This window comes from Misgurnus anguillicaudatus, chromosome 24, assembly GCF_027580225.2.
Source record: "Misgurnus anguillicaudatus chromosome 24, ASM2758022v2, whole genome shotgun sequence".
Classification (NCBI taxonomy): Eukaryota; Metazoa; Chordata; class Actinopteri; order Cypriniformes; family Cobitidae; genus Misgurnus; species Misgurnus anguillicaudatus.
In genome coordinates this window covers 24,177,844-24,201,052 of record NC_073360.2, presented here as the reverse complement: position 1 = coordinate 24,201,052, position 23,209 = coordinate 24,177,844, and the positions used below count along the sequence as shown (strand labels likewise).

Here is a 23,209-nt window from a genome sequence, read left to right as displayed (position 1 = left end):
CGCCGGCTGATGGATTTGAAGGTTAAAAAAGGCATAAAATATTTTAGCCGATCGCCATCTCTCCAGAGACCAGGCAGGAGAGGGCAGAGTAAGGCTGGGCTATTGGGTTTTTTCCAATTTCAGACGTTATAGCAATTTTCCTGATGTCGCTTTTAATTTAGAAGACGAACCGAGAACACAGCAGCGTTTCGCTTGGCTGTTTTTGTGTGTGCGCGAGCGTGCGTAGTGCTCCAGTGAGAACTTTTATTAGATTCACGATGGAGGATAATTAAATAGGCTGGCTTTGGTGGTGTCGTGAAGGGAAAGGTTGGTTTGAAACAGCACGGCCACTTAAGGCAATCCAACTCATCAATTTATTAGAAGTAAAGCTGTTGGTTATTACAGGAAAGACCAGTGATGCATAGAGAAAATCAATCTCTTCTTTATAATGTTGAAGAATAAAGATAACAGGAAAATGTTTCACTTTTTACAGACATAATCGAAGCGTTGTTTCTGTGATCAATCCACATAATCATATAATCGTGAATATACGATTATCCTATTAAAAAACTTGCATCATAAATTGTTTCAAGCTGAGGCACTTTCTTTTCGCTATTGTAATTGCCATGGGCCGTACGATTGATTTTCAGTTGAATAAATTAAATTGAAATTGATTTGTATGGTTATATTCCAAAGTGCTTTGATTGTGCACATACATCTGCTATTCCTTTAGCTAAACTTCCAAAACTCACGATGGTAATCCACCTATAGACAAAATTAGCACTCTTGCCTTCCTGTGCATTAATAGACAGTTTCCTGTGTCAATAGGGAAAAAACAGGATATGGGAAGCAGGCAGTAATGCTCAGAGGAAAAGATCAGAGGAAACCTTTGCTGACTAAAGGAAGCCACTGCAGGCTGGCACTTAAAAAAATCAGTTCAGTTAAACACTGCCTTAAACAATGAGATATCCATAACAATGAACCATACAGATGATCAGCTTTCCTGTCTTCTGGGTGGGTAGATTTTGGATTGACCATTTGGTTGCGGGCTTAGCGGTTGTCGTACCCAAGATCAGCAGCTGCTGCATAATATTACTCAAAATCTTCCACTATATATCTTGCGCTCTGTCTGTTCTCAGATGTGTAATGCATTGAGATACATGCCATAACAGCTGCACTTGTGTTGACAATTGCAAAGTATGGCTAAGGCAAGCCAAGATCACATGACTACAATCATCATCACTTTGGACCGATTCAAAATGAATGAAAAATCACCTTACATCTTGGTGAAGCACAGTCTAATCTTTATCTGTATGGATTGCACTTTATTTTAAAAAAGTTAGTGTTGGCTCATTTAAAATAATTCAATATTTTCTTTCATATTCCAGTCTTTCAGCATCACTGCACGCCGTATTGATTGTCAAATCTCACACTGCAGCAGAATGCAGAAAGGGCTTGCAGTGCCGTTGTTTCAGCCGAAACAATAGTGTAGACTGAAGTAGTGTTGTTGTGCTGATAAGCCCTATAATTACATGCATAAATAATTAGGTCAGCATCTCTGCAGGGGTCAATGCCGCGGACTTATGTCCCAGAAATTCAGGTTATGGCCCCTTCTTCACAGAGACCGCTCAATAAGCACAAAAAGGATGCTTTCTTAATGGACAAGCTTAACTAAAAATTAAAGAACAGATAAAGGCTGCATGTTGTAAATTATTAATGAATACAAGCCTACTCTCTTCTTTCTCCTAAAGGTGATTGAATTAAGTAAGGAATAAATAGAGGAGAAGAATCAGTGCTGTGGATGACAACATTGCAGGGACCTGGCGGATCAATGGACCATAGTAATGGAGTGACCGGTGGCGATTATCTCTTAAACAGATAGCCAGTAGGCAATCAATGGCTTGTCTAATCGAACACACTCGAAATTGTAGTTTGTTTGCTCCTAACGCAAATGCCAAATCATGCAGTCTTTGAGTTAACAAAGGATGATACCATCAAAATATCTCTCCCAACAGTTTATTTCGTCCTGTGGCTTTAAACTCGAGTACTCGAGCTGGAGCTGCTTATGGCAACTTATTCGATGAGTATTAGATAGAAAATAACTGAAAATGAGGCAGTATTTTTTTATTTTAATGTTTTGGGCATTTTTCACCTTTAATTGCGCTACATCCACGGATGAAAATGAGGCAGTATTGATACCAAAGTTTATGCTCAGCATTAGGGCTGTCACAATGATTAAATAATCGTCTCATTATAATTGTTTGACCTCATTTCAGATCACCGCGATGATTGCACATCTCTCTAAAAAACACAAGGGGGAGCTGCAGCGCCTGTATAAACTAGACAGTATCAGATTACTTTGGAAAATGTGTTATGTGTATAAATATTTACTGACAGATAAACCTTGCAAAAGATTTCATTTAAATAATCACAACAATCTGTGAAAATTATTTCATAAACAAAAAATTTATGAGAATTAAATGTCAAATTTATTAAATAATTAACCGTCAGACAACTTTTATAACGGTGACAGTCCTACTCAGCGTAGATGTTTTATTTAATCTGTAAATGCTTTGCGTAAATGAAAACTATTTACATTTTCTTTCATGTGTTCTAACTCTGCAATGATGGAAACAGGAAAGGAAAGAATCAGGAAATAAGGCAGGACAGGGGAAATGGGGTCTCACCTGTTTGACACGGTCAGGGTTGACGGTGGTCTGTGGTTGAAGTATGCTGACCGGCTCTGTTTTTTGAGCGCTCTGTGGCATCTCTCGTACCTTCTCCGCGATGAAGTCGTGGACGCTGTTGAGCGCCTCTACGGTGCCCTGAATCAAGCATACCCGCTCTGTTGTTCCTAAAGGAATGACACAAAGAAAACCACGGTTTAACATCTGTAACAATCATACTGTAGATGTTGTCCCAAGCATGCTGACAAACACAGAATTGTAAAGAGCAGCTGGGTGAAATTTTTAGGATAATATAATAAAAAAAGTTTCCAAGAAAATATCCCTTCTGATAAAGTGAATTCTGACAAACCTGACAAACACTGTTGGTTGGAACAGCATCAGCTGCCACACTGGTCTAGGCTGGTTTGTGCAAATTTTGCTAAAAGACCAGCATAGCTATACTGTAAAAAAATCTTTGCTGACATATTCAACTATATTTTATAAGTTATAACAACTCATCTCTAGTCAAGATAAATCATAGTAAGTTGAAATGACTTGTAAATCTGAGTTGATTAAACAAAACATTTAAGACAGCAATCCTAGTTTGGGAAACCATCATATCCTTTCTAATAAAACTAGTCAAATAAGAAAGACTTGCTGGTTAAGCTAGTTAAAAAGTCTGGTATCCAACTAGGTATCCATATGGAGTACCGATTTCTTGTCATCATGATCAGCCAATACCAATACAGATTCCGAATCTTCAAGCTGTGATGAAAGCTTTTTGGTAGCTGTTACTGTTAACATTTATTTCAGATAAAGTAACACCACATATGTTGCCTTTGTTATCTGTGGCGGCTCGTGACTGCTCATCCGAGGTGCGCAAATTCAAAATAAGTGTTCGGAGTGTCATGTGTGTTGCTTGTGTTTTCAAAATATATGTTCTGCGTGCCGAGTGATGCTATGTGCATCACGTGTTTTGTCAAAATAGGTGCCTGCTGCACATGCGTCAAAACCGTTTAAGTTAAAGAAATGCTCACGTTCACAAAATACACGCAAGACACTCACTTAACAGTAAACTCTGATTACGCATGAGATTATGCGTGTATCTGGCAAACACAAGGGTCTCTTTAATCATAAACCCTTTAGACGCATCTGCAGCAGGCACTTATTTATGCACATAGCATCACTTGATGCGCAGAAAACATACTTTGAAATTACGAAGCACACACATGACGGGCTACATACATGATGTGATGAAATTCACATCAAGCACACTGAAAAAACAAGTTACCGGCCAACATTGTTTGTTATATTATTTGAAATAAATTATGTAAAGTGGCTTTGCCAGGGGGAGCGAGGGGGCCTTAAGCCCCTATTCATTTTGTCTCAACTGTAAATGTGCCCGTATGGGCATAGCAAATGTTAATAAAAGTAATAATTATAATGAATACAATTGAAAATGTATGCAAATAATAAAACTTTTGCAATATGTCTGCAATATATATATATATATATATATATATATATATATATATATGGTAAATAAAAATATTGGTTTGTGATATCGGGTACTGTTTGATTTGATGTTCGACCAATAGCAATCTGCAGACGATTGATCGGAGCATCCCTATCCAAAACAAAACATATGCTTCTCTTTTCAGTAGGGACATTACAACTTCTCACTTCATTATATTTGTCATCTAAATGCTAATAATAACAACATTTCTATATTTCACATGAACCAGCATTAAACCTAATGCTGTGTTTTACTACTGCTATGGGTACTGTACGCAGTCTTACGATTGATGGTGTTTGAAACTAAAACAGGTGTAGGAATGCTTTTGTCTTACATGCAAGCAACATAAAATATCATCAGCTGACAACAGTACAAATCGCTGATATCAAAGGCCTATTATCTGTTTTTACTCAACTGAGTCAAACAATACTACAGCGCATTGTTTGTATGACAGCACATAAAAAAGATGATACTATCGCATGTGTTAACAATGAGTAAATCCATCAATCATTTGGCTATCAATCACATTACACCAAAGGCTACAGATATTGTGTTGGAAGACTGGCATTAGAGCATCTGCCCATGTAAATACCATGATCTGTGTATATGCAGGCTAAAGTTATGGGAGCAGCTGCAATAACAGTCGCCTGGCAATGCTACTATTTTTGTCAGTCTATTCACAGCAAGCTTTTCATAAGACGCCAAGAAGTCTCTACTTTCAATTAATTTTGATGCGATATTGATGTTTCGGCTTAAATTTTACTGTCGCTCCTGCAGTATATGAATAGGCCACGCTCACAATTGCTATTGTGTTTAGTGCAAGCTCAAAAGGAATGAACTGACTTCTGTGCTCTGATTGGTTAATAAATCTTTCTACACTATAACATGAAAGGAGACTTCTGTGACAGAAGCCCCCAAAAATAAATAACAGCACACCACAGTGTGGCAGTCAAGCGTAGGCTTTTGTATTCAGAAATACATCAACGAAATCCGTAAAAGCTTAACCTAGATGGGGAAGAGAAAAACACAACCGAACTGATCCAAAGCCATGATCTCTTGTCTCCCGAGAGGTTGGGAAGCAAATCGTGCCTTATCGCCATGGAGCAGTAGGGTTTTCCGGTTTCCTCTAACCTTCTATTGTTTACTAGCATGAAAATAATTGGCTTCAGTCCCAGACAGTTACACGACGGTCTGTTAATACAGTCAAATTGAAGAACATCATGGATAGTCTCTTACAAAATAGCAAAGCTTTGCTAAGCTCCCAACAGCTGGCGGCCCAACAGTAATCTGTGACGGACCAATCCGGGTGGTAGATTAGTTGAGCAGAGATCACCATTGTTTTGGAATGGAGATGGGGTGGCGGCAGAAACACCAGCCTTACAACTGTCAATTGTGTGTGTCGTACATTATATTACTTTTACGCATTTGGCAGACGCTTTTATCCAAAGTGATTTACAGTGCATTCAAGCTATTTATTAGTTTGACTGTCTCCTAGGTATAAAAACCCATGACCTTTTGCACTGCTATGCTTTACCAACTGAGCTACCAGAAAAACATGCAGACACATGTTTAAGTTTCTGCTCATAAAGCTTATTGAGATGGGCAGTTTGCTGTACCACCCATCGAAATACATAAACACCCTCGGCACACACACAGGAGGAAGGGAAATCCAGCTCAGTTGCCTTGTGAAGTATGCAACATTGTGAACATCACAATAGATTTAATATGCTTTGTAGTTGGCCATTGTGTTTCCTAAAGACTGTGGCAGAATCCTTTTTTGTACCCTATCTTTTGCTGTGATTGTAACAGTGTTAAGATAAAAATATTTTATCTCCAACTTGAGGCAAAAATGCAGATAGAGATTGATTAATTTCAATGCATTTATTTATTTTCAAAGCACTGATTCACCAATTCATTTACAACATCCCTGTGCTTTGTACAAACTTTAAAATGTCTTTTTTATGTCGTTATATTGGTCTGATACAAATTACAAAGCACTAAATATCATGGTAACACTTCACAATAAGGTTGTATTTGTAAACATTGCATTTGGTAAAAAATGCCTTAGCTAAAATGAACTAACAATGAGCAATATATATAATATAATATATAATATTTATTGAGCATTTATTAATCTTTGTTAATGTTAGTTAATACTAGGTGTGGGCGATAAACCGGCAGATATGATAAACCGGTAGAAATTTGTCAACCAGATTTTGGACTATCGTCTCTATCGAGGTTACGCGCCCACGTCACGTTGCAGTGCGCGTGGTCACGTTTGTACATGTATTTAAGCACCGCAGTTTTAATCAAGTGATTTTAAGCCATTGAAACACAAACAACAGTGCTATATGCACGCAGAGAGGAGCACGCAAGTCGCGCATGTGCATCCACTGCATATTAAGCTTGTGAGCATTTTTGATGCTTTATTTGTCTTATATGCGTCAAAATTCCCGTCTTTGCAAGTATCCTCATAAACACAACAAATTAGGGAAAGTAAACAGCTGAAATACTTTTCTACCTTTAATATGATATATAATGTACATCATCACTGACTGTTTATATTTTAGTGAGCTTGAATTTTGTTTGTTTTTATCTTCTTGCATGTATAAGTTTTGTGAGAATTATGAAAATTCTATGGCATTAAATATTTTAATAACATAAAAACCTTATTGAAAGATAAAAAACTCTACCGTGATGCATATCGTTATCATGATATAAAATGAATCCGATCGTGAAATTACATTCTGGTCTTATTGCCTACCCCTAGTTAATACAAGTGTTAATGCTAGTTAATTGTGCATATACTAATGTTAAGAGTTACAATTTTTGATTTTAATAATGTATTAGTAAATGCTACATTGTAAAAAAATGCAGCATGAAGTAAAAAAAATAATTTTTGCGAGCCAATTCAAGCTACTATTTTAACTTGTGATAAGTTGACATAACTTAAAAAAACAAGTTGATTTTTTTTAAGCTAAAGTAACATTAAAAAATATATGTTCATTTGACAAAAATGCTGCACTTTTTTACAGTGTATGTCCTAAAACATTATCATGAACCAAGATTAAAGGGATAGTTCACCCAAAATTAAAATTCTCATCCTCATGTTTTTCTAATCCTTTGTGATTTTTTTCTAAAGAACACAAGAAGATATTCTGATAAATGATGGAAAGCACACAGTTGATTGTAACCATTGATTTCCATAGTAGGAAAAACAAATACAATGGAATTTAATGGGTACCGTCAACTGTGCGTGTGCTTACCATCATATCAAAATATCTTCTTCATCATTTATCACAATACTTCCATAATATTAGTTTTTCCTACTATGGAAATCAGTGGTCTCTATCTGCTGCGTACTTACCATCATTTATCAAAATATCTTATTTTGTGTTCATCAAAAAAAAAAAAATCTGTGTATGTGTCATTGTCACATATTGGTTACTGAACTGTTTTTTCCTATTTTCTAACCATTTTCACTTTGGTTTAGGATTAGATTTACATAAAATTACATGTTTTAAAATTTAGAAAATATTTTAAAAAATTATCCGGAAAGATAGTATAAACCAATACTTAAAGTGACATCCTAATGCAAACACCAAATCTAACCCCAAGCCGAAAATAGGAAAAAGCAGTTGAGTAACCAATACGTGACAATGACACAGAAATCGTGATACGATCACGAAAAAACGTGAAAATTCGTGACAGTATCACGAAAAAGAATCAGAAAATTATGTGACTATAGGTAGATAATTTTGTAAGACTGGGTAGATTGTTAGTTCATGTTAGGATAAACAAATGTTAACAAATACACAGTGTTACAGATTATTCTATAGACTTCAGATATCAGCATATGCTTTAAGCAATACAAGTGTGTCCATGCTAAAACAAAAAAGGGAGTGCGGAGGTGTTTTATATAGTTGGCAAGAGAATGCCACCTTGGCTCTGTTGTACTAAATAGTTTTTGTACAGTTATAAAGTAGATGAGTCATGTTCTGCTTGTTGCTCTATCGTGCGTCTCTTTAGTGATTTAGCTATACTAAGAAGACAATTTTTATTACAAGGGTATTGCATCTTTTTGAATATTTTAAATAATTTGACTATGCCAATCTTTTTTTATAAAAGCTCTGGAATCTGATGGGTGTAACAGTATCAGAGGGGTTTAGGGCACAAGCATGGCTGAAACATTAGGATTTAACGTAATGTTGGCTCATTAAAAAGGCAAAGTAGGCAGTTAAGTGTATTTTCTAGTGTAGCAATGTAATTATTGTCCATCCTACAAGTGTGCATCACAATCAAGTGAAAATAAAACACAAACATGCTTTCTTGTTACCGGATGCCTGTTGCTTTCCCTGTGGGGGTAGACTACTGCAGTGTCATGTATATCACAAATGCTGATCACAAGTCCCATCAGACCAGAGTAGAGAGATGGATTGACCTATTGATTGACAGGGTTCTTAAACTATAGAAATGACCACAGCAAACTCAATAACCCATTACACAGCTGCACACTGCATAACAGAAAAACCAGTGTTTCTTTTGGACACGTGGACAGTCTTTTAAAAGACAATCCACACAGGCTTCTCCAAAAAAGTTATCCGACAGTGTATCCTAATCTAAAAATCTGAGTTTCCTGATTGTGTTTATCCACAGAGTCCAAAAGATTTTCTGAAATGTACAGGCCATGTAGACGAGGTTACAGATGTTTCCTGGCTTTAGTGTTGGGAGAAAGTGAAAATAGGGCGGGAGACCTATAGGAGGAAGATAGAGAAAGAGAGAGAGAATGATTTTGGGGGGTGGAATAAAAATCAGGACTCTTCCTTCCACTGACTCGTATTTTCCTGTCCGCCCATCAAAGGACTTTTGATTACTTTTGAGTCCCACATGGGTCATTCTTTCAACATGGAGCACCCACTATGAGATCAAGTGTGGACTGTGGGGAAGGCAAATTTAAAGCAGGGAACACCTGGGTCCTGCTGGTGTCCATCAGTGATATTATTTCTAGCGTACGTGAATGTTTGGAAGGGGGCCACTTCAGGCACATGACATAAGACATTGCCACAGCAACTGACGGACACTGCAAATATTTTGGGGCAGTTGATGATGATGTCATGTGTTTTTATTTTAAAACAAAAAGGAAATGGCGGGGTGTTGTGAGTGCTTATGTAACGATTAACAGTGAAGTGAAAGGGGAGCGACTGGGATAGAAATTTGGAGACAGTTTCTGTATTTTATAGCCTAGAACAATGATTTCCAATGATTTGTGTGTATATCCAAAGTGAACTTGGAAAGATTTGCTTTGGTAAACGTATAAAACAGAAATAAAGTAGAATAAAATAACATGATTAATAATTAATCTTGTGATTTTGTGTCTAAACACTCATAGCAGAGTATGTTTGCACCAACCTTATTCAATGTTTCAAGTGACATTAATAATATAAGTGATAATCGATGAGTAAAAAGAAACACATGTCTGGTTTGACATTAATGAATGATTATTTGGGCCTTACTGATGGGACTGGAGGGGGCTAGGACTGAAGGAAAGGTTGGAAATACTGATCAAGTACATCTGACTGACTGGAAACTCTAAATCCAGATGCTCCTCCAAAGACCCGATCTAACCCCTGTAAGCAGTCACAAGGGTAGATGTCATAAAAAAAGCATTTCTAGTAACTTTTGGAAGGGGGTAACAATCTCAGCTTTGCCTCCGCAGTGCAAGCTTTTGAAAACAACCGTGTAAAGGAATAGAAGAGTCTCCAAAGAATAACAAAAGGATCTGGAAGAAAGAGTGAATTCCTCTTGAGTGATGTCACTCCTATTGAAAGTTTGACCACCCCTTTTCCTCAGTTCGACCTAAGCCGCCCTCATCCCCCCACATCTATAGTGACACTGCCATGGTTACGGTGCTCATGGCGTGCAAACAGCTGAAGGGATGCCTGGACCGGGAATCTGTCCACAACTTCTCCTTCATGTTCTCTCTCACCCTCTCAAGACCTTCCTGTGCGCCCCTCGAAGACCTCACAGAGGGACAAAAAGAGGGCGAGAGACACAAACAGGCAGTAAGCGAGAAAGAGAGAGAGAGTGAGAAAATAGATTCTTTATTTCAAATAGCCAAACCAGCAGTAGAAGGAGAAAGGAGGGTTTGACATTACTCACAGAGAAACTAAACTCTTCAAAAGAAAGATGATGAATTGGAGGAGGGAGGGAGGGGATCTAAACTTGCCTGCCAGGTGCATAACACAGTTTTAAGGGCTCATGGGAGCTGTGTTTGCAGAAACATTTTCCCCACTTTGCCTTAAAGGAATAGTTTACAAAAAAATTTAACTTCTGTCATCGTTTACTCCGAATCCAGACTTTTCTTTCAATATAACATAAAAGGGTAATAGTGATAAATTTTTATTTTTTGATTAAAATTATTTCTTACATTTTGCTATCTCTTGAACCAAAATGATGTCATTATATTTAGTAATTTTCACATCAGCATGAACGGCATAAAAGATGGGGTCCAAGAGCTTGAACACGGATTGACTTTGATGAGGAAATGACTCATAAGTCAGCTGGGTCCAACTCAACGGGTGTGCAGTGCAGATTTCAGAAGAGAGAACTGCATTTGCGAATCTCAAGAGATAGAAACAAAGAAAGCAAGACTTGCTGCCAATATGAGATGCTACAAAGACACATCTGAGTCTGTAATCCCATGTGACTCAGTTCTTAAATTCACATTTCATAAGCACCGAAGATCACAACCAGCCATTCTGTTATTTACGGTCCTAAATCTGCTACATACAAACTTGTAAGTCGAGCAAAGATGTGATGATATTCCTGGAGAATTAATTCACATTGACAAAGCGAATCCACAAATCGAGAGACAACATGTTAGCCTGACTAGCACTTCACATAACGCTTTTGACTTTGGCGTTTGTACCTCTGTGCGCTAGCTGTGTGAGTTATCTCTTGTAATAAAAACATCAAAAGGTATTTTCAGCTAATCTTTATTTGAAGGAGTTACGGTCCATGATGTACGACTGCTATCGTTTAAATACAGTTGCCATTGCCTTAGGAGAGAAGGTGTAAAATCCATAGATGCTTTAGCATTGACTCCTTGTTAGAGATGACCCTGCTTTATAGCTGATGAATTTATTGCCGAAAGTGTTTCAGACTGAGCTTTTGGACACTTGAATAACACAAAATGCACCCTTACTCAACACAATGTTTCTACATATACATGCGCCAACGTGAAGCATGTGCTATTTGCACACCAACACAGAGACTTAGTCCTTTTTAATTCCCCATGTATCAATTCACTTTTAAACATGCTTGCATTATGCCACAAGGGCAGAACTTCTATCACACTTGAACACACACATGCACACACTTTTTGTGTACCCCTCATAGTGTGATTGCAATCTCCAAAGCCTTGTGTTGGTAATCGGAGCTGGTGTGAATTCCTTGCCAGCACAAACGATTCTAACAGTGAATGATGGTCATCTACATTAGGCTATGGAGAATAGGGGAATATCCCACTGGTCCACATAACACCATGCGTCTATTGGTAGGATGACCAAATAGAGATCCTCCTCCACCATCCATTTCCTTTAGTCATTTATTAGTATTATTAATGAAGTAGCGATAGAAACACAAATAGAGGAAGGAGTTGTTATGTAAAGTAAAACATTAGCTTAGCTTCTGAGTCTCACATTTCAACTTTAGCTCAGGTGCTATAAAAATCATTTGAAGGTACATTAAGTATATTTAAAAGCATTAAGTACTGTGATTGGAAGCACATGAAGAAACGCTAAGTAATTGTTTCAGTAGCACAAAGCTCACGTAACAGCTACGACCTTAAAACATTTCTCTCCCATCTAAATACTTTTCCCCATTCACATATTGCCTGTCCTCAACTCGTTGAGAGCATCTCCCTCTGGAGGTATTGAGTTCCCCACAAGTGCTCGGAGTCCAACACACACCTGTCTCTGTTAGCCTGCTGTCCGTCAAAGACGTCTAAACATTGCCGGTTTGAAACGTAGGGAGATTGAGTCAGCTGGCACAGCTGCCCTAAACCCTACCCCACACGCCCCACAAGACCATCCGAACTTGCTGCCACTTTCCTAAACGCTCCATCATTTCCAGGCACTGCTAATTGCTAAGAGTCCTCTCCAGACTGGGCCTCCTCCGCTGGCCAGTGAGTCATCTAAACTGAGTTGGCCGAGGTGTCCAGGCCTGTGGATTCAGGGCCAGCTATTTGCTCTGGTTCTTTATCACAACCTTCCAGATCCTCGTATTGCAGAGCCAAGTTGCAATATCCAGCCCACTCCTTATCGCTTTCATTTTTCCACTCTTCTTCTATGGCAGGCGGGGACCACCGGAAAAGTTTCTTTTTTAGGCAAAACATGTTTTTATCACTTCTCCCTTGCGGGTGCTGTTATTTTTTCAGATTTCTAGTTTTCATAATGTGTATTAATCTGCTCGGAGTTTACTCAACAGATGACCTTATCCATGGCAACGGGAGAATGCCTGCCGTTTTACATCATGCACACAATCTGTTCCCCATTTCGTACAGCTGGAATTTGAATGAGGCAATGGGGCTGAGGAGCCAAGCAAGGCCGAAGAACTCAACCTGAAAATGAGACACCCCCCTTTTAAGGCTCTCAACACCAGGAGAACATACTGTCAAGCTCAAAGAAATACAGAGTGTTTGAAAGGAACATGTATTGTATACAATTACCCACATGTGAGCGTGTTTTGCGCGTGCACTCCATGCAGATGTTTGGAGTCCGCAGACACATTGCGTTTGTGTGTAACGGAGTACTGGCTGTTCTACGACTGCACTCTTGTTTTAACTACATCAGTCACTTGGGTTGTGGTAGAGATACTGCACATGAACAATAACTACAGGAATCATACATGCATATACAGACACATCAGAGACTAGTTTTACTAATAGGGTCCAGCTCCAAGTCCCTTTTGGCAGCCTTAAGTAAACACACATCTGATGTCTGAAAAGACACAATCAGCAGCATCTCTCAGTCTGCATCAGCTGCCAAAATGCATACAACTGTAGACATTATCCAGGTCTGCTGAAGGAGTTACCCAACGCCACTGGGAATACAGAAGACTGCTGCAGTTCATGGGTGTGGGGGTTTTCACAATCGACTTGGCTTTTGTACTACCAATGCATAAATCTAATGAAATGTAATGTACGTTTTCCTAAAATCCCGCATTAGGCTCACATTGCTCGCCAGCCAGCCCGTGTGCAGTAAAGTGCTAACGTTCTACTACAAAGAAGCTCCTGAAACTCTGCCCGTTCTGACTGCACCTGCCCTGCGTGGGCCGAGGTGGGAACGAATGTTGAAAGCAGTGATTGTGAAGTCTTTAGCGCACGTGCGGCCTGCTTATTTCACCCCTTCCGCTTCAAAATTTAGCATGAAGACTGAGGGGTTAGTAATTATAAGAGGCAGTAATGGCAGGAAGATCAGTCTCTTTAAGGTTTTTCTTTTGGTTCCACACAAACGTCCTCTTTCTTTTGCCCAAATTGTGTATCAGCTAAACGTTTTTGGGAACATTTGGCCTTGGCGATAGCTGAAAAGCAAACAGCAATTAGTAATCAGCAAAATAGCAATTAGCAATCTTCTTTGTGTCGGCGGTTGAAGGTTTCATGTGACTGAAAGGGCAACATCATACAGTCTGGCTACAACAAAAAAAGACTTAAAACTCCCACAAAGATGTTCTTAAAAGTGCTAAATGTTAATCCTTACAAAGAAGAATTGTGGCAGTACCATAGTGATCATATGCGTTTGTGTCGCTTAATGGGTAGAGCATTGCATTACCAATACAAAGGTCATGGATTTGATACCAGGAAATACACATACTGAGGAAGTGTCTTCCAAACAAAATTGTGTAAATGTAATGTTGCACTAGATGATTATCATATTTTAAATCTTTCATGGTACGTAAAGGATGAATTTATTCAGGGTTCCCACGGGTCCTTGAAATCCATGAAAGTTTGTGAATCTGGGGGGAAAGGAAATATACACACATAGATACAGGTCATTGAAAGAGCTTGAATCTATTACATGCATGAAGTTTTCTGGATAAAAATCCATATAATTCCCTGTGTAGTGTAGAAAAATATCATAAAAATTCTAGACTTTTTTAAGCACACATGCTAAACTATTCGCTTTAAATGCTCATATCTACTGTATGCGAATGTTGATTCATACCAAAATGCTTTTTTGCATAGTTGTGTTTGACACATGAAAACGTCTCGGGTTACGTATATAACTGTTGTTCCCTGAGAAGGGAACGAGACGCTATGTCTCCCTTGCCATACTTCCTGCGTCCCTGTAACGCCGTTTTTTTGGCAATATTTCATATAGGGATATACCTTCTGGCTCCCGCGTCACCCTGTCTTGTCGTTAAGCCTCACCATTGGTTGAATTTGATATACACATTCAGATGCACCCCTGGAGGCGTCCCCCAAAGTGTCACCACAGTGACGCAGCACGAGTTCCCTCGAAAAGGAACTGTAACAATGTATCTTAAAAGTAACACGATGTAACTTTGCTCTCACTTGAAATGTGTCCCCACTTTTATTCCATGAATTTGAGGGTATTTGACCTGGAAAGTCCTTGAAAGGTCCTTGAATTTGAAGTTAACTAAGGTGTGGGAACGCTGTTTATTAAACATTCTCTCTGGCACTTAATATTTTGCCTGCTGCTACTGTATGACGTTACATGATTTATATAAAACAGCTGTACAGTACTGCTGTATCTTCAAGAACAATGAGTACCAAAGAGACAATTGGTAAAGGTCATTGGACCATGCCCAGCCATCCCCCCATCATTATCCTACATAATTCTAGAAGGCCACGGTCACATGACCAAATCTGGAGGTCCCCAATGTAGACTTGAGGGCAACTGTTTGGCCCGGCTCTAATGCTAATCTACACATAGCTCCACCACTCCTAGTTCCAAGGAGAGATTAGCAAAGACACACTATAATAATTTTTTACACATCTACTGTACAAGTATCAAATATCCATCTTGTTTCTGGATATTTCTGCACGTATATTCCCAAATGTATGTTCTTTCAAAACCCAGAGCCCGCACATTGACATCCTACTCCTACATGGCTAAAGAGGTCACAGATAATTAGCCGTAGCCGATCTGTTGCAATTAATATGAGCCTACAGCCGGTGTGTTGAAGGGGACGTTTTGACAGCTGACGGCTTTGTAGACTTAAAGCGAAATGAATCACGAGAGCCTGGTGGGCTCAAGGTGGTGTACCGTGAGTGGGACGGAGAGTGAAATAGGGGTTCGGGGGTCATTCAGTAAGGATTATGGAAGGCAAATGGGTGGAGCTGGAGGCAGCTGTGGAACTCGGTGCCTTTAGAGGCTCCACTGAGGCTCAGAGGGGGAGCTTTGTCCCTTCTGCAAGGAGGCTGGATCCTCTCCAAAAGGAAACCCACCGCCATCTGAATATTCTTCTTTGTCATCTCTAACTACCTTCCGTCTTAGAGGAAAGGTGCCCACACAATGCAGCTCTCCATTGTCCAATCTTATGCAAGGAGCTTTTCAAATTTAAGCCCCAAATGTCTAATGCAAATGCTAAATTGCCCCAATTCAGGACATTAAATGATTTTGCACTTATAACCTCTTTATGCAATGGGAGGGATCGCCAGTGCAAACCGCCCAGGTGTCATTATTATGATAATTCAACGATCACTGAAATGTGATTGAGGCCTTTATGTCCTGTGGTTGTGCTTGAAAATGGTTATCAAACAAATGATGATATTTGATCTATTAAAGATGGCTATTGCATAATTAATTTACATTACAAAAAATATTTTCTAATATTATATTGTTATTAATATTCAATTTTTTGCAGAAATTTTATTACATTTACATTTAAGCCACTTACAGTGCATTAAAGCTATAGATCTAATCATTTAAACATGTGGGAATCCCTTTTGTGTTGCTAATAAATATTAAACAACAACAATAAATCGTTGATTTATAAAAATCGTATTCCTACAGCAAACTAGTACTTGTTCATTGTTTATATGATTATTTTCTAGCTACTGTTTACATTTGCGCTCCTTAATAAAGCGACAACATCAGGAGCAGGACATTTGGTGCTGCTTTTTCCCCTCCGCGGGAACTTCAAAATGGAGGCAGAGCTGCTGCTTTGCGATTGGCTGTGGCTCCTCTACGTGACTGGACTACAAGAGTATACATCCTCACTGCGGCTAACTCTACCTCTTAAACCAAGCGTCTGTCTCGCTCAAAAAACAGCGGCAGACATCAACACGGAGGCGAGAGACATCTTTGTCGCCTGTCTACCTGTCTAGTGAATCCGTAGAAAAAAGACCACTGTTATGATGATGATGGTGGTGAAGGGGAAACCTCTTGCCTCTGGAGCCGTCACTTTAATTCCCATCTCTGGGGCAACCGAGTGTAGAGACTAACAAAGCATGCTTTGTCTCAAAGGGGGGAGTGAGAAAGCATAGACAGGAGGGCGTGTCTGGGAGAAAGCGGGTGGTGGGGGTGTCGCCCCATCAGCTTTGCGCCAAACCCCAGGAGAGGCTCCACCTTTGTAGGACGGATCCTGCTCACCTTGCGACTACGAAAACGTAGAGCAATAGGACAATAAAATCAATTGGTTGGCAAATATAACAGAATTTAACTCTTGAAGAAGGTGAATATAACTGGGACCACACAAAATACGCACATTATTTATTGAGCAAAATGCGACTCATTTTAGATCAGTTCTCCTGCTTTAACTTCATCAACATCTATACAATAAATAAAATCTGTCAAGCTCCCTGAATTGCTGAGCTTATACCAAAAAGTGAGGGGGGGGGGGGTTGTTATTGATGAGCTCATCATAAGATGTGCAGCAGATGACAGTGAACGCAGTAAGAGATGAGAATGGCTGTCTCCCACTGACACATTCATCATCTCTACCCCACTGACAGACACAGACAAAGGCTCAGAGACAAGCTCGCTTATGTAACATATCAACACTCTCTCCCCCTCTGTGTCCCGGACACCTTTATATGAAAAGCACTATAATTCTAATTTTATAGCTTTAGCACTAGAGATTCACTCAGAGGTGATGGCGCTGTGTAGAGAGATGCATGTCTATGTCCTGATATAATAGGATACAGTATGTACAGACACATATACAACACAAAGGTTTAGAGTCATTTGACTAAAATGTTTTTTATGATCTCAAAAACACTTGAACATACTGAAGTGTATGCCTAAATTTTATCCAAAACGACTTTACAAGGTACACATTTTATCAGTATGTGTGTTCCCTAGGTTCAAACCCATGACCTTTTGCTAACACAGTGCTCTACCACCAGAGGAGTGTTTGTCTTGGGAAAAAAGTAAAAAAAATACTAGATGTTTAATGTACTTAAATATTAAATATAAACCAGAAACTTGAAATTGTGACATTTAGTGGAGTGAAAATTATGATAATATGCTTTGGAATGTATGTTTTCCCCCAAAAAAACCCAGATAAAATATGAATAAAATTTACTTTTATGTAGAAAGTAAAAAGAGTTAAGTACTGTCCGCCTCTGTCTACCACTCTCAGTCCTTCTATAAGAAAAATTAGTAAACGACCCTTTAACTTTTGACAAATAGTGTAAATTAACATTTTATTCAAGGAAAAACAAAATGTTACTTTTCTTTTAACTACTTACTTTAATATACAATAATCTTTACTTTAATACAACCAGTTGAAATTAATGTTGCCACATGCAGAAATTGTTCATGTATCTTTTAACAAAAAATATTACTGTGTGGATTAAAAGGATAGTTCACCCAAAAATGAAATATTCTGTCATCATTTTCTCATCCTCGTGTTGTTCTGTATGAATTTCTTTTTCTGATGAACACAAAATAAGATATATGGATAAAGGATGGTAAGCACGCAGTTGATTGTAACAAGGGATGCATAACGATTAATCGCAATTAATCTATAGCAGAATAAAAGTTTTTGTTTACATCATATATGTGTGTGTGTGAACTGTGTTTAATAACTTTGTGTATATAAATGCACACACATGCATGCATGTATATATTTAAGAAATGTTTACATGTGTATATACATTTGTATATTTATGTATAATTTATATTATATATAAATATAAATACGTAATATACAAATATATATTTTTATTAAAATTATACATGTGTGCATATTTATATATACATAATTATTATACACAGTTCACACAAATACATGATGTAAACAAAAACCTTTATTCTGCAAGATTATTTGTGATTAATTGTTATGCATCCCTAATTGTAACCATTGACTTCCATAGTAGAAAAACAAATATTATGAAAGTATTGTGATAAATGGAGAAGAAGATATTTTGATAAATGATGGTGAATTCCATCATATTTGTTTTTCCTACTATGGAAGTCAATGGTTACAAAGTGTGTGCTTATCATTTATCAAAATATCTTCTTTTGTGTTCAACAGAACAAAGAAATTTATACAGGTTTATAACAACATGAGGATGAGAAAATGATGACAGAATTTTAATTTTTGGGGTAAACTATCACTTTAACTAATCACCTATTGGAACAGCTCACTTCGGTCGTAGTTAAATACATTGTGCGCCGTTTGATATCAAACCCCAAAATTATCACATGGGTACATACTGTAATGTGAAACCAATTTGGATTTACAAGGTGCACTCTTACTTTCACTACTCTCCATTATCTTTCACTCTTGTTTTTTGTCCTCTTCCACACACACACACACACACACACACACACACACGCACAACACCTCCTTAGGCAGATGGGAGAGCAGCCTGTCTGAACCTCCCCCCACTCTTGAGAAGCTGTGCCATCAACAATGTCAAAAGCTTCTATTGTCATTAAGAGTGGCCCACCACTTTTCATTGTCCCAGACAGTTGAGACCTATCATTGGCCATTCAAACAACTGGACATGTAATCACTCCTCCCCCATATACTCAACGATTCCCCCTCTTCGTCCTACTAACCTCTCTTTCTACATGTTATTGTTCAAATGCTTGTGAATGTACTGGTCACTTGTATATATTGTGTTTAAGATACTGGTCATCAGCATGCTGGTGGTTTGATCAAAACGTCCATGCGGGTGAACAACATAGCAAAGCTATGCATCAGCTAGACCAACTGTAAACCAATACAAACCAGTGTGGAGTTGTAAGAGAGGAAACAGCCATAACTGCACTGATATACATAAGCCATTTTCACACAGAAATTACTGCAAATACACAGAAAAAGTGTCAGATGTGTCGGATCGTTAGATTTTTGGTTCATTTCCGCCAATTATTTTCCGGAATCTGTGCATGTATTCACAAACATGCCGTAAAGATCCCTTAAAGATACAAGACTTAAAGTCCTGGACTTGGTACGATTTTTACAGCATCTGAAGTTTGCTAATTATCTATGATTTCTCTTTTGAGAAACCACACGCGTGCATTTTTGTTTATGAAAAGATCATAGCGCGGACAGTGAAAAGCTCCCTGCATCTGTGCTTCAGTCCAGTTTACCGATATTTCTCGTTGTGAATTTTGATCTGCGTTTAAAGGGACATTCCACTTTTTTGAAAACTACTCCCCTAGTTTTAAACATTTGATTTTTACAGTTTTGGAAACCATTCAGCTGATCTCCGGGTCTGGCGCTACTACTTTTAGCATAGTTTAGCATAATCCATTGAATCTGATTAGACCATTAGCATCGCGCTAAAAAATAACTAAAGAGTTTAGATATTTTTCCTATTTAAAAATTTGACTCTTTTGTACTTACATACATCGTGTACAGACCGACAGAAAATTAAAAGTTGTGATTTTCTGGTCAGATATGGCTAGGAACTATACTCTCATTCTGGCTTAATAATCAAGGACTTTGCTGCTGTAACATGGCTGCAGGAGACGCAATGATATTACGCAAAAGCCGAAAATAGCCCCCTTAGTAACTTTCAATGGCAGGGGACTATTTTCGCGCAGTGTGTATAATCACTACGCCTGCTGCAGCCATGTTACAGTCCTTGATTATTACGCCAGAATGAGAGTATAGTTCCTAGCCATATCTGCCTAGAAAATCACAACTTTTAATTTTCTGTCGGTCATAATACACGATGTAACTACAGAAGAGTCACGTTTTAAATAGGAAAATATTGAAACTCTTTGGTTATTTTTGAGCGCGATGCGAATGGTCTAATCAGATTCAATGGATTATGCTAAGCTCTAGGGGAGCTGGAAAATGAGCATATTTTCAAAAAAAGTGGAGTGTCCCTTTAAATCCCTGTCAAAAAGCTAAACCATAACTTTTTGTTGCGATGGCACACCCCTTACCGCATTGTTTCTGCGTCTTGTTCACACAGGATGTGTTCTGTAAATGTTACAACAATGTTACAAGGTCCTCTTTATTGGAGCGATCCCAAAACATTTACGGAACGTGTTTGTGTTCACACAAAAAACTCTCTGCCAATTTTACATTGAGATATTTTCTGGGACCAAAGTGCTGTGCGAATAGGGTAATAGACAAAGATAAACACCCACAATTCACAGTGTAATATGGGTGATGAAAGTGGTATGAGTTGGTAGACTCTAGGTTCTGCGGAGGTGTTTATATAAACCTGAGAAAGGACCCAGATGGGTGAAATAGGATATTTTTAGCTCTCAAATCCAAGACCATCCTTATCTAAATCCTCTATGCACCCATCAGTCAAACATAGCATGGTTATTGAGGTCCTAAGCCCTTTGCCCATAAGCACTCGCCCACTTGGTGCCTGATGTAATAATGCAAAGTCTTACGGATGACAGACAGATAGAGCTGCTCTACAGGAATGCGGGATTAAAGGCTCGCACATCTACCAAACTGTTTACCGTTAGGGAATATTCTCATAACTGGCTACAATTCTAAAAGCTTACATCAGTTGAATTGTTTTCAAGGTTTCTATTAGAAACTAATAAAAACAATCCAAACATATTGCATGATAAGAAATATTTCAGCGCTCGTCCTATGCTAAACACAAGGGGGTGAAAGAGTCCGCCGGCTATTTTGGTCTTTCTGGCTCATTTATGTGCCGTCTGCAATCGTGCTGCATTTTATCCAGTGTTCGATTAAAGAAGCGAGCTCTCTGTGCAGTGGCATGACTGATCAATAGTGTTTGCTCTGAAGCCTTGTAGGATCTATTTGAGATGGTGGTCGGCCGAGGGGGGGTGTAAAGGACGAAGCACCACTCCTATGGTCCAAAATTGATCCCTGGAATAAATTGGCAGTGTTCTATTAATGGTTGGTCCCTCTGAGGCTTTTCATTACAGCTAACGAAAAAGCCACGCATTATGGCAGCGAAAGTACAACACCCGAGAGGCAGGAAGAACGAGGGGGGAGTTAATAGGAGACAGCGACAAAGAGAAAGCCCAGATAAAGATACAATGAAGGTTTTAAAGATGATTAGTAGAAAGGTTCAGTCACGTATAAACGGAAGCGTCTGCGTCAGCAGTCCAAGTGGGCAACATGCTAATTATATCACAAATGTACTAGCATCATCTTCATCATTTTCGAGATCACCGCCCCATCATCCCCCTCACACAAGTGATTCTCTCTATAACGCTGTCTATGATGCAACTCGGGTCAAAGTCGTTGTGGAAAGCAAGGTTCTTTTGTATGACATGTTTGTGTGACAGTCCAGCACTGGCTGGCACTGAGCGTCATCAGCCACGGAGGATGATGTCACATGCCTGAAAAAAAAAACAAAGCCATGGGGATTAAGGGTACCTCGTCTCTTCTCCAGCGACCCCATCGCCAGTCGCTTATCCACCACCCAGATGCAGACCGTGACAATGGAGCTTTTACATACTAGAGGAGTTAGCATGCATGCTATGCATAGCGCTTTATTAATGGAGTTCACAGACAAATCTATTAACAAGAAGTGAAATGTGTGCAACATCATTAATTTGAACGCTCTAGCAGACTATTTCAATCGTCATTGGAAAATCAACAACCTTCACTTTCTGTACATAACACTTCTTTAGTGTGAATCTTTTGTGCGCTCTTTAAACACTCTCACAAGCCAAGTGACAAACACATTATGGGAAATAGATTAAATGTATCATTTCTAAATGTAATAAAATTCAAAATCCCTAGAATTGTTGACATCCTGAAGTTTTCTTACTTATAAAGTAACGGGGTGGTACCATAGTACGACGATGATATCAAATGGTAATATTCATGTAAGATGAAATTTACCTGGTTTAAAGAATCCCATGGGATTGCCATTAATGTATTAGATAGACACAGTATTATAGCTCATTTTAAATTTGGGGGCATTATTTTTGCCTTCCTACAGACTTGCTTTGAATGGTGGTAAATCCTTTTCTCTAAAAAAAAAGAATTAATTTCCTTAAAAAAACAGAATATCAACACAGTATTGTTGGTTAAAATATTTCAATTGTTTTAAAGGGGACATATCATGAAAATCTGACTTTTTCTATGTTTAAGTACTATAATTGGGTCCCCAGTGTATAGTCTATAATCATAAAAAATGTGAAAAAGAGCAACCCAGTAACTTAGTTTTGGTAAACCATTCTCTGCAAGCATGTGAAAAATAGCTAATTGAAATTTAGCGCCCCTTGTGATGTCAGAAGGGGATAATACAGCGCCTTAATCTGCAATAACCAACCACAGCACTGTCATTTATTGCAGATATCAGCTCATTTGCATTTAAAAGGACACATGCATAAACAGCACATTTTTGCTCACACCTACAAAGTGGCAATTTCAACATGCTATAATAAATAATCTGTGGGGTATTTTGAGCTAAAACTTCACATATGTAGTCTGGGGACACCAAAGTTTTATTTGACATCTTAAAAAAGTCTTGTGAAACGTTCTCTTTAAAATCCTATTTTTTCACTACTTATCCAAGTGAACATGGTATCATGTCCAAAAAACACAATAATACAATGGTGGTAGTTGTTAGTTACGTCAATAAAGTGTTCCTACCAAAACATCAGTTCAGTTT

The 23,209-nt window shown here is 38.4% G+C and overlaps 1 protein-coding gene across 2 annotated transcripts in view; it reads right to left on the bottom strand.

The window, feature by feature from the left end:
• The window catches only part of nova2 (NOVA alternative splicing regulator 2), a 51,645-nt gene that overhangs the window by 11,631 nt on the left and 16,805 nt on the right, over positions 1–23,209 (bottom strand). For both annotated transcript variants that reach the window (XM_055196716.2, XM_073863099.1), the window contains one exon: positions 2,667–2,833. In XM_055196716.2, coding sequence (XP_055052691.1) covers positions 2,667–2,833 — 167 coding nt within the window. The remainder of the gene's footprint in view (positions 1–2,666; positions 2,834–23,209) is intronic.